Source organism: Lissotriton helveticus, chromosome 6, assembly GCF_964261635.1.
Source record: "Lissotriton helveticus chromosome 6, aLisHel1.1, whole genome shotgun sequence".
NCBI lineage: Eukaryota > Metazoa > Chordata > Amphibia > Caudata > Salamandridae > Lissotriton > Lissotriton helveticus.
In genome coordinates this window covers 913,991,457-914,005,156 of record NC_136067.1, presented here as the reverse complement: position 1 = coordinate 914,005,156, position 13,700 = coordinate 913,991,457, and the positions used below count along the sequence as shown (strand labels likewise).

At 42.4% G+C, this 13,700-nt stretch overlaps 1 protein-coding gene across 5 annotated transcripts in view; it reads left to right on the top strand.

Annotated features, from left to right (window-relative positions):
• TUBE1 (tubulin epsilon 1) overlaps window positions 1-13,700 on the top strand; it is a 202,338-nt gene that overhangs the window by 69,427 nt on the left and 119,211 nt on the right. For 3 of the 5 annotated variants that reach the window (XM_078648563.1, XM_078648562.1, XM_078648566.1), the window contains one exon: window positions 4,133-4,185. The exons of the other annotated variants lie outside the window; for them this stretch is intronic. In XM_078648563.1, the coding sequence (XP_078504689.1) occupies window positions 4,133-4,185 (53 nt within the window). The remainder of the gene's footprint in view (window positions 1-4,132; window positions 4,186-13,700) is intronic. 5 annotated transcript variants of the gene reach the window in all.

Here is a 13,700-nt window from a genome sequence, read left to right as displayed (position 1 = left end):
CATAGCGCATAGCGCATAACATAGCGCATAGCGCATAACATAGCGCATAACATAGGGCGCAACATAGCGCATAACAGCGCATAACATAGCGCATAGCATAGCGCATAACATAGCGCATAACATAGCGCATAACATAGTGCATAGCGCATAACATAGTGCATAGCGCATAACATAGCGCAACACATAGCGCATAGCGCATAACATAGCGCAACACATAGCGCATAACATAGTGCATAGCGCATAACATAGCGCATGACATAGCGCATAGCGCATTGCATAGCGCATAACATAGCGCATAACATAGCGCATAACATAGCGCATAACATAGCGCAGCGCATAGCGCATAGCATAGCGCATAACATAGCGCATAACATAGCGCATAACATAGCGCAACACATAGCGCAACACATAGCGCATATCGCATAACATAGCGCATAACATAGCGCATAGCGCATTGCATAGCGCATAACATAGCGCCTAACATAGCGCCTAACATAGCGCATAACATAGCGCATTGCATAGCGCATAACATAGCGCAGTGCATAGCGCATAACATAGCGCAGCGCATAACATAGCACATAACATTGCGCATAGCGCAGCGCATAACATAGCGCATAGCATAGCGCATAACAGCGCATAGCGCATAACATAGCGCAACACATAGCGCATAGCATAGCGCAACACATAGCGCATAGCGCATAACAGTACATAGCGCATAACATAACGCATAACATAGCGCATAGCGCATAGCATAGCGCATAGCATAGCGCATAGCATAGCGCATAACATAGCGCATAACATAGCGCAGCGCATAGCGCATAACATAGCGCATAGCATAGCGCATAACATAGCTCATAGCATAGCGCATAGCATAGAGCATAACATAGCGCATAACATAGCGCATAACACAGCGCATAGCACAGCGCATAACATAGCGCATAGCATAGCGCATAACATAGCGCATAACATAGCGCATAACATAGCGCATAACATAGCGCATAACATAGCGCAACACATAGCGCATAGCACATAACATAGCGCATAACATAGCGCAACACATAGCGCATAACATAGCACAACGCATAGCGCATAGTGCATAACATAGCGCATAACATAGCGCATAACATAGCGCATAGCGCATAACATAGCGCATAGCATAGCGCATAGCATAGCGCATAACATAGCGCATAGCATAGCGCATAACATAGCGCATAACATAGCGCATAGCGCATAACATAGCGCATAGCGCATAACATAGCACATAGCGCAACATAGCGCATAACATAGCGCATAACATAGCGCATAGCGCATAACATAGCGCAACACATAGCGCATAGCGCATAACATAGCGCATAACATAGCGCATAGCGCATAACATAGAGCATAACATAGCGCATAGCGCATAACATAGCGCATAACATAGCGCATAGCGCATAACATAGCGCATAACATAACGTATAGCACATAACATAGCGCATAACATAGCGCATAAAAACGCATAGCGGATGACATAGCGCATAACATAGCGCATAACATAGCGCATAACATAGCGCATAGCGCATAACATAGCGCATAGCGCATAACATAGCGCATAGCGCCTAACCAAGCATAGCGCATAACCTAACCTAACCAAGCATAGCGCATAACCTAACCTAACCAAGCATGGAGCATAACCTAACCTAACCAAACATGGAGCATAACCTAACCAAGCATGGAGCATAACCTAACCAAGCATAGAGCATAACCTAACCAAGCATAGAGCATAGCCTAACCAAGCATAGAGCATAGCCTAACCAAGCATACAGCATAGCCTAACCAAGCATAGAGCATAGCCTAACCAAGCATAGAGCATAGCCTAACCAAGCATAGAGCATAGCCTAACCAAGCATAGAGCATAGCCTAACCAAGCATAGCGCATAGCCTAACCAAGCATAGAGCATAGCCTAACCAAGCATAGCATAGCCCAACCAAGCATAGCATAGCCTAACCAAGCATAGCATAGCCTAACCAAGCATAGCATAGCTTAACAAAACACAACAAAACATAGCATGGCTTAACAAAACACAGCATAACAAAACAAAACATATCATAGCCTAGCAAAACATAGCATAGCATACCAAACACAACAAAACATAGCATAGCATAACAAAACATAGCAAAACAAAGCATAACACACACTACACACACACAACCACGCACACACAACCACACACAACCACACACAACTATCTATCGCCCTCACTCTATCTGTCTATCTATCTATCACCCTCACTCTATCTATCTAATCGCCTTCACTCTATCTATCGCCCTCACTCTATCTATCGCCCTCACTCTATCTATCGCCCTCACTCTATCTATTGCCCTCCACTATCTATCAATCTATCAATCTATCTATCAATCTATCAATCTATCGCCCTCACTCTATCTATCGCCCTCACTCTATCTATCGCCCTCACTCTATCTATCGCCCTCACTCTATCTATCGCCCTCACTCTATCTATCGCCCTCACTCTATCGCCCTCACTCTATCTATCGCCCTCACTCTATCTATCGGCCTCACTCTATCTATCGCCCTCACTCTATCTATCGCCCTCACTCTATCTTGCTATTGCCCTCACTCTATCTATCTTGCTATTGCGCTCACTATCTATCTATCGCCCTTACTCTATCCATCTCCCTCTATCTATCTATCTATCGATCTATCTATCTATCGATCTATCTATCTATCGATCTATCTATCTATCTATCGATCTATCTAACACCCTCACTCTATCTAACACCCTCACTCTATCTAACACCCTCACTCTATCTAACACCCTCACTCTATCTAACACCCTCACTCTATCTATTGCCCTCACTCTATCTATCGCCCTCACACTATCTATCTATCGCCCTCATTCTATCTATTTATTTAGATACTGATCGCCATCACTCTATCTATCTGTCTAGCTATCTATCGCCCTCACTCCTATCTATCGCCCTCCCTCTATCTATCTATCGCCCTCACTCTATCTATCTATCCCACTCACTCTATCTATCGCATCACCACAGCATCACTCAGCACCACCACAGCATCACTAAGGGGCACAACAACATCACTATGCGCTACCACAGGATCATTGAATGCCACAGCATCACTAGTCGCCACCACAACATCACCCAGCGCCACCACAGCATCAATCTGTGCAACCATTCAACAACAACTGGGTCAAATATGATCTCTCAATGTTTCAAGCTTTATTACAAATGTCACAAAAAGAGGTTAGTATTTCACTTCTGTTCTTGGATTTTCGTCACAATAAAATACACTGAACATATTCTTCACAAAAGTTATTTACAAAAGTTTAAGCTATTGCTATTATACATTACAATAACTTTTATTTAAGTATTAATTATTAAAAAAATTCAAAGCCATTGTTATTTGTAATATCAATACATCTAAGTCACGTGAATACAACACATATTGCATTACAAATGCTATAGGTGTCACAAGTTATAACTATTGGCATTGTAAATGACAAAGCTATTATTTTTGCTATTTTCAAAACCAACACATATATAAAAAATGTGTCATTTACAATACCAATAGCTCAAACTTTCCTAATGCGAGACCTTATGCATTGCAAATGCTTGTTTACTTTGGCATCGGTTTGTCAATGAACAAAAAAATATTACAGCTGTTACTTTAAATATTTGTGAAAACCGCATTTGGTCGACCCAAATTTGTCCTTCAAGAAGAGCAATTGTTAAATTATTGGAGGTTTCAGGTAGCAACTTGTTATCATGGATTGAAGGATGCATTTAATTTGATAATACATTTTCTTACTAAGCAGACTCAGACATAATGTTGCTTATTTAAAGCTTGAAATTTACCAACCTATTAATTTACTGAATTGTTGTAAGGGACATGCAGTTAATTTAGACCCTTAAGAATGCCTGCCGGAATGGGATGTGTGGTGCAGAATGCTTCCATAAAACCATTGAATAAGAGTTTTAATTTGTTGGTTCTTGATGTTGTCATTCCACATCAGCTGCTCTCATTTGTTACATAATTTCTTGTTAGTTGCTCTGTTGAAAAACACAGACTACATAGTATTGGGATGCATAATTGCATTTTTATCTTTGTTTCCAGAAAGGAGTTTATGATGAAGCAATCAGTAGTTTCTTCAGAAATGTAGACAGCAGGTACGTTAGTGAAATATTGTGACACTTTGCATTTTGGCCGCTTTTTTTAACCATTGTTTTCCTTTCCATCGTTTACCCAAAACATTTTATTGACTAACCATGAGCTATCTTTCTCCTGATGATTGTGCTATCTTTCCAATTATATCATCCTAGCTTGCACGTTTTGTGCAATTTAATGCAATGAACTTTACATATATATCAGTGTGCGAGAGAAAAGCTAACTTGTTAATATGCTGTGTCGAGCTGAGAGAGCGTATGTGAAATGTGGCTGTATGTTGCCAGTTGGTACTTTCTGTTTGAAAGTGGTATAGAGAATGTATTTTGGTCAGAAGGCTTTATTGTATAATGCACAAAAGCGACGCAGTGGAACGCAGCGTCTGCATTTTAGAATAAATTGAATTTGGCAGAGTAAGAGAAGGAGAGAAAGACAGATGATAGGGGAAGAGAGAAGGCAGGAACAATGAAAGGGAGCGATAGCGGTGAGGAAATTATTTGTTTTCCTGTATGTTCCAACTGTAATATTGCATCTTTCTCCTCTAATTCACCTTCTGTAGGCTATGGTCTCCAACCAGGTATTACCTCTAGGTTCAATCCAGTATATGCCGTAATGTCGCACTACAAACCATGAGACCCTGTGTGTCTTCTTCTCTCACCCCTCTCTTTCCCTTAGCTTCAGGTGTTCTGATGTCTCGCCCTTCTTCATATCATATATTCTTGTGCATCACGACCCACACGATAACAAAAACATATATTATCACCTCAATAATATACGGCATTTAACACAGTTTCAACACACCTGAGTGCAAAACATTTTCAAAGCTTCCACATATACAGTAAAAACAAGGCTGCCCTGGTATTACCATGTCCATTCTGCGGGAGACAGTGCTTGTTTATAAATTGCCCATTTCCATAGCTGATCGAACAAGCTCCTCTATTTCAGTCTTGTAAATTGTAACTCCTATCCCTCAGAAGCAAGCTCTCTTACTGTAGAGCCTCTCTATTGACATCTTTATTTAATTCATTCATCTAGTCAAAGTGCTGAAACTCAAATAATAACTTTTTGACCTATTTTAAGCTGATGAAAAACCCCAACTTGCATGTATGCCAAGTGCTCTCCTTTTTATTCTGTCTCGAGATAGTACCCAACAGACAGCGCTAGGGCATGGTCTCATTCAAAAGCTGGGTAAGCCCACTTCACCAGAGTTACGTGCTTAATGTTCTCCCAAAATTCCAAAATGCAACTGCAGTTCCAGTTCTTGTGAAAGTGATCAGTTCTGGGCCAGTGACGTTCAGTTTGCAAATTGGCCTTCTTCGTATGTAGGACATCGGGTGTGAGGTAAATATGACCTGTGTACAGTTAGATCAGCGGCATCAACTTAAATTTGCTAATCCTTGACACCAGTTCTCACATTTTCATACATCCCCCTCATGTGTGGCCCGCAATACCTGCTGATGTGTCATTCTACTTATTGAAAAGCTGAGTGCAACCTAGTATGTGGTTGTGGGAGCGCAAGAGACGTGGAGACTGTATGTATTTCTCAATCAGACCCCCCAGGATATAGCGGCATGGATTAGCAAATTTAGCGGCACAAATATGGAAATTTAGCGGCACAAATATGGAAATTTAGTTGCATTTTTGCAGCACTTTATTTTACTCATAATCATTCATTCTCAGCCTTAAATCAATGGAAACTGTTTTAGCAGAGTAGTCCGCTTTGAAATAGGCCACCTGGGATATGGAACAGAGGAAGCAGCCCACAGGTGAAGGCTGTTATCCCTTGGAAATGCAATCCTCCATTTGCTTTAGTATAGGTTCTGAGGAGCCCAACAAAGATGGCCTGGTAGCATCCCATAGGTAATGGCATTCCAGAAGCTACCTTTGTGAAATTAAATATTTGCCTAAGATCACACAATGTGCCATGTTACAGCCAGCTCGGAAAGCCACGGTCAGGCAGCCCAGGCCAGGGCATTTCGAATGTAAGAGGCTGGACAACTTCTGAAGGTCCTCCAAGCAGGGCCGTTCTGGGAACGCAAACTAGCCCTGGCAATTATGTCTGATTGGCCGGGGGGGTGAAGAATGGCTTGGATGTTTGGCTTGGCTTTCTAAGAGGGTTCTTGGTACTGTAGTTGGATGATAAAGCAGTTCCTCCTACAGCTGGAACACTCTTCGGAGTAGCTGTTGTGCTTTATAAATAGCTGATTGATTGATTGATTAACTAATTGAATGCCATGGATGTTGACTTAACATGCTCTGTTATCCGTCTCGTGTAACTGCAGCTGTGACCAAAAATGCAGGAATGAAAACAATGCTTCCCTTGGATCATAAATACAGTATGCTACTCTGATAAATTCAATCAGCCATAGAATTTTGGAAAATCAATAAAAGTACAGAGCTTATCACAAATAGTGTAAAACAGCAGTCAGCTAAGCATGAACAGTTTTATTTATTAGTTGCATCTCAACACAATAAACACAGCGAAATGTGCTCGATTCACAGAGCCATTTGTGCCTATTGATACATACATGAAAGGAAAGGTGCTATTGTACAAAGGCACTGCCTTTTGACAGTTCACAATTGAATCCACTATACAACTCTGATTTGCACAAGAGCAAAATGGATTTCACGAAACGTTTTCTAGTCATACCCTAGCAACATATTGTGCAAATTCCAAAAACCTGTAAACATCCATGCAAACGTCAGAAGCAACTACAAACATCTACAGACACTTTTATCTGTGAACAGGGTCCTGAATTTCAAGAAAATCGAAATCACTGACCATTATAAATGGCCACTGGGTAACACAATGTGTATGCTCATGCATGAAGGACAATTAGTAACACAAAAGAAATGTGGTGGAAACTGTTTCATAGTCATTTCTCAAGGGTTCAGTCCTGTTAAGCTCCTTCTTTGCAAGGTCCAAAATTTCAATTATTGAGTGACGTTTCTGCTGCCTGGACAACAGAAGCATACTGAACCACGCGATCTTTGACCCCATTCATTTGCCTCAGGATGTTCTGCTTGAATTCATTTGTTTGCGTCTAAATGGCCTGGACAGCCAGGTATTCACAAAATTCAACTCAAGGTGGGAATTAATTTTGGCCTTTTCCATGTAGTGTAATGCCAATGCTTGCAATTGTATTATAAACTATGAGGACACTGATGAGATGATTGGCACCAACCTCCTACCCCCCAAAAACGTCAGGCTGCTCAAAATATTGTAGATGCCACAGCTTGCTTAATCAAGTAACCATAGAAAGTACTTGCACACTCCAAGCAAAAATCTGCTTAATTCTATTTCAGACTTGCTCTCTTATAAAAAGTCCACTAAAAAAGGTTGATGTAAGCTATGTTTTGCTCTTAGTACCACACTTCTTGGACCTGCAGCAGAAAACTGTAGTGCAACCACGATATACACTTTCAATAAATACTTCACTGTAGCTATGACTCCTTGTAAACCGGATAGATCAATATATTCTGTCCTGTACTAGGTAACTGATATTGTCACATGCTCCCAGATTGATTTGGTCTGAAATCCCACATGAAGGCTTGCAGCTGTTATCTGAGAAGAGAGAGAAATCGGCTATGGACCTCTCTTCACAAGAGATGGGAATGTGCTTGCCAGAAGACGACATTATTTGAACAAGCCTAAAATGAAGAGAGCACCCTAGTGTAGAAGGCCACAGTGTATTGAGTGTGTGCCTAGGAGACAAGCTCCCAGCAGCCACCAGGTAGAACAAAAATCCATATAATCTCGGGTTGACGTGCTACAATGTCAGTGCAACTAAATACCCAAACTAACCTTAACCTGTACCGTTGGGGAGCTGGATAACTATTTCCCAGTACCATTCTGTAACTATTTAAATTAATGATAAAGTTTAAGTCTAACGTGACACTGTTTTACTATCTGCACTGCAGGAACATTATGACCGTAACCAGTATATTAAGAGATAAAGGCTGCGAAAGAGTAGGTAACCTAGGGGATGCTTACTCCCAACTATATCAGCCCCAAGGAAAAGAAGAAAAAAAACAACCACCAGTTTCACTGGAATCCAACCGGTTGTTGGTTTCCATTGACATGTTACCTGAACAGCATACTGTTAAACCTTTTAATACATTTAAAAGAGCTTAACCCTGTGCAGAAAAAACATTATCAACTTAAAACATTGTCCAGTAAAAATAAGTGTAGATTCTGAAGTTAGAAACAGTGTCACTAAAGGAGCTGGAGTTGAATTGTTTCGAAACTTATAAAGATAAAGACACGTTTCCCTATATTGAAAAATGTATTTAAGAAATTAAAGAAGCAAAAAAGTTCTAACTACTCAATTCGCTGTATTGGACATTGCAACATTAACTTCTGAAATCGTTTTAAAAAAGTGCCGATTTTGCAGGCACCTTTGTAAAAATGCGGCGATTTTTACAAAAGTGCCGATTTCGCGGCCAATCGCGAAATCCTGGAGGGTCTGCTCAATGGTGAGGTTTTCTTTAGGGTTATTCAAGTTCTCTGGTATGGGTGGTATATATCCTTCTCGGTCCTTCAGGTCTTCCTCCTCCAGTGTGAAAGGGCTTGCGTCCTCCGTCTCGCCTTCTTCTCTCTTTGTCTATTGGTCTTCCCAAGGCTCAGAAATGGAGCGAGAAAGGAGCGGTCAGTCACTGCATTGATAGGGGTTAGAGAGTCGTGCACCTTTCACCTCACCCGTCCAATGTCGCAAAACAGAAAGAAAGGCAAAGGTGGGGGTTCCCTCAGAAAAGAAAAATACAAAAAGAAAGGAACCGGCATAGACACAGACAGTCCTGGAATGCTTCTTCTCAGGTTTGTCTGATCCGATTCTTAGGGGGATCCTGCTTCCTGAGTCAGCAGAACGCTTCATCAAGCAGGAGGGATTTACGGTGCCCCGTTGCAGGATCTCAGGGTGTTGTGGCACAGGGTCTCTGGAAGGTGTGCAATGGGGTTGGCCAACGTTTGGTGCACAGTACCCGTTTAGTGCTCTTGTTCCCTTCCCCACTGACCTTGGTGCCTTGGTGCCCTCCCGTCGCCCTCAGTCACTTCCCACTGCTCACCCCTCCTGTTAACACTCACCGGCTCCGCTGCAACTCTCCTGAGTTGCGGCCGCTCTCCGGCATCCTCCAGTGGACACCACCCTTCCTCGCTCCACCGCTCGTCTTCCCTCTCGGTTTCGGCTCCGTCTTCTCTGGTTCTGATTATTTGGGTCTTCCACGCGATCCTCTCCACCTGTGTTCTCCCCGTCTCCTCGACTCGCCTTTTCATCCTTCTCTTCCAGTCTTTTTTCTCTGTCCACTCGCCGATTCTTCTGGGGTCCGCTCCTCCTCCTTCCACCGCGTCCCACCACTGCCCCTCCTCGTGTGTGAACACATGGCATGTGGGCAGGGTTATCTTCTCGAGTTGTCCACTGTCTGTGGTATGCATCCGGCTCACTTTCTGTTGGTGGGTGTAGGATCGGGTACTGTCGTCTGTATGGACAGGTATGTGTCGGGGCCGGCTCACAGTGGTACTCCTTCAAGGCCCGGTAAAGGGTTCACTTCAAGCCTGTGGCTTCCTGCAGTAATCCAGAGTTTGGTTGAATGTCAGGCACACTATCCCACAGGTCTTTAGCTACCTTGACTATCATTCTGTTTTGAAGGAATTCTTAAGCATTCCAACATTCTTCCTTATTGCAATGAAAGGTATTCAGTTCCTCTCATGTGACTCAATATTGTCAAAGATGTGCTTGCCTTTCCAAGTCTCTATAGGTATATCCCTTACTTGTTTTCAAAAATGCTTGCCAACCCAGAGGAACCATAACGCTATGTGGAGCCTTCAAATCACTTTTTGTGAAGCCCTCCCCATCCTTACCCAAGCACTGTTAATCACCCTTCATTAATTTTGTAATGATGAATTCAAAAATTCCTTGCTGGTTTAGATTGCTTTCTGCCTGCCCATATATATTTTTTCACTTTACGGTCTGGGGGTTATTCTGTCAAACCAAATCCATACCCTCAATTCCAACCCTTTCTTCTGGCTATTTCTCAGTTTTTTAACCTATTCTCATTCACCCATCCTTCTGTGCCAACTTTCGCTCTGAAGAACCTCACTCCGTGATATCTAGGGAAAGAACAGGCGAATGAAAACCTAAACTTTATTGGTATCGTGCAATAAATGGCGTAGTCAATTATGAAGTGTTTCACGATGTAAGTCTTGACCAATGTGGTATCATTTAACGCTCTTATGCGAAACATACAGTACACATTTCCCTAAAAGAAAAAAAACCTCAGAATAAGCAATATTGTAACCTGAAATCGACTGAAACTGTGCACTGCACGTCCTTGTTCTAGGGCATCGATTACTCTTACTTACTTTGATAAGGCCTAAACCTTTGGGCACTGAAAAATTACCTTTTTCAGGTCTCGCCTACGCAGCGCGCATGCGCTGCATAGCAGGAGACTTCTTGAAATCGATTTGCTTTTTCTGCCAAAAACATGCACGTATTGCATTGCTTTCAATGGCAGCGCATGCACGTTTGGCAATTTCCTTGCGGGAGCGAGCTTTGAAACCATCTGTTTGTAATTAACTTTCAAACATATGATGCCCCTGCTCGCTCCCACAAGGGAAACGCTGTGTGTGCTCTCTGCCACACTCACCCCACATCTCCAACTTGTTTCATTTGCCTCTTCCTTCCTCGCATACGCGCTTCCTTCTTCTCTTCCTTCCTCTTTGATTTTGCTTCCGTTCCACTTGCTCCTTCGGTCCCATATGTATGTCATCCCTTTCTTCCTTCATCCCTTCCATTGTTTTTTGCTTCGTCTCTTTCTTGCGCCCATACTTGCTTCCTGCCCGCCTTTATTTCATCCCTTCCCTCTAGCTATCTCCCTACCACCCCTCCTTCCTGTCCAATCCCCTTCCATCTGTCACTAATATTTTTTTGTTTTTTTCCTCTCCCTCCTCTGTGCCTCTTTTTCGGACTTTGTCTCTTTCCTTCTCTCTTGTGCGGGGCTTCTCGAGGCACACAAGGGGACCTCAATGAAAGGGTCCACAGAACACGTTAGATAGGGAGATTTATGCCACTTCAATCCCCAGATTGCTTGTGAATGCGGAAGTGATTCTCTTTGCCCTTCACGCGCTCTTGTGACAGACAGCCCCGCGAGCCTCGAAACTCATTCACACTGAGGCTTGAAACAAGAGATACATCCGAGTGAGACTTGGCTGCGTAAAAAACATTAAGTGCACTAAATGGCCCAGTAATTACGTTTTGGAAAGAATTGAAAGCCCATAAACAGGTCTATTTGTACTGTACCGTAATTGAAATGTCCTCCATATAAAGCAGTAAACCTGCACATTTCTACCCATTTAGACGGTAAGTGGAATAGGAAATGCTTCACAGGGGACGCTCGGAAGGGAACTGGGGGATACTTTAGGTGGCATGGGGGTGGGGGCGTGGGCAGAAGAATGACTGTGCAGAACTAAATGCCAGAACACTCAGGGTAATCAGTAAAATGGTGAAATACTGGATCTGTGCTCATGTTCTATCAGGTTCTGTCACTTGACTGAGGGGTTCAAGGTGCTTATGGGGGACATGATCTAAAAAAGCATTGGCATAGCCAATAGGTCTCGCCTTTGGAACCTTATAAGTGTTTAGTTATCCAGCACAATATCCTTGGTGCAACAACATCAAGTGTTGCATGGCTAAACACTTATAAGGTCCCAAAGGCGAGACCTATTGGCTATACCAATGCTTGTTCTCTTTGGCCACTTGTTTGACATTAAACCACTGAATATGTTCAACTTTACGGCACAAACAAAATATTTGGGAGAACAAATTACAAGAAATGTTGAAAATATAGTTGCTTTAAATGTGAAAGGCAGAAAGGGATATAATGGTCTCGATATTGCAAGATGAAACAAACTGGGCATGAGCAATTGGACTAAGCTTAAAACGCGAAATTTAACATTTTAGCAAGAGTTCTTAATGTAGTAAACAACCTTTTTGCACCTTACAATAATTTAGCTTACAAATCGTAGGAGCAAATATTCTCAGATTTCATTTGGGATAGTAACTGAAAGCTACTATTTTTCGTCAGAAAGCTTACCATCTCAATCTCCAAAATGCTGTTTGGGTTTCCAGACCTAAAGAATTATCATAGGGGCATTTATTCTTTATCAGGCTAGATTGTTGGCACATGCATAAGACCCAATATTGCCAAATTGAACCAAAATAGAAGGCGCAGCATCAGCAGGGCATCACTTAAATCAATATTAACAGCAGATAGTGGTAGGATTCACTACTTTTATTTTTATAGTTAAAACACCTACTCTTCTTTATCTTACCTATGCACTAGCCCGAAGAAGAACTCCAGTTACTCATTTTATCTGGGACAACATATAAATTAGCTTTCCAGGCGAAAAGCGGCAGTGGCAAAAAAGCATATTGTCCAGAGACCAAATATTAACAAGCATTTGCAATGCAATAGGTCTCGCGTTTAAATGTGAATGTTTTTTTTGTTTTTGTCCTCATTTGCCACATTGGTTTTGTCCCATGATGAAGTCGAGTGGTATACGAGCGGGATGCTGTCTCAGCTAGTGAGTAGCTGGTAGGGCCCAACTTGACCCTCGATACTTGACCCTCAGCTCCTCCGTCTCAACCAACTATAATTCACCAGACAAAAACCAATCAAGAAAGGAGTGGATATTTCCACAAGGATATCACGCCCTGGGTTAGGTCTAAGTGGCTTAATCATTGGACCCGGGGAAAAAAAAATAAAAACCCCGGACACTCAGTGCGCCCAATTTAATAGTTGCCAGAACGCCTTTTTGTTTGAATTACCAGACCTACCCAGGTCTAATCTGGAGACCATTAATATAGAGGTGTAGGGGGCAAAGAGTCTTTCCATTTTCTGCATATCTCCCTTCTGGCAAACAAGATAGAATAAAAAACTAGCTTCTTCTCTGAGCTTTGGAGACCATCCAAAATACCAAAGATAACCAGTGGGAGATCGAGGACTATATTCAAATTCAAAGATAATGACAGAGTTCTTTTTATGGCCTCCCAAAATGTTGACAAAATGGGGCAGTCAAAAAACATGTGTCAGTCTGAAGCGGCTACCAAACCGCATTTAGGGCATGTTACCAGGCTTCCCTGGGTAAACTTCGAAAGCCTTAATGGAGAATAATAGGCCCTATGAATGGTGAAGATGTGATTTCTACGGAGCCAAGATGGTTTCACTACATCCCACAACATTCCACAGGATAGGCTCCAGAGCTCTTGCAGATTACAACCCATTATGGTAGATGACCAAAGCTCTTCCGGTAATGAAAAAACACCATCCCTTTCTTCCATAATCAGCTTATACCAGGATGAAATTTCCTTTTTGGCAGGAGGTTTATCGACTAAGGAAGATATTAACTGGCTGTGACCACCTAGGGGAAATTTATTTCCACGGGTTGTCCGAGAGACATATGCGTGGGACCAACTAGATATTTGCATATGCTTGAACCTAGCAAAGTTGGGGCCAATGGTGTTTC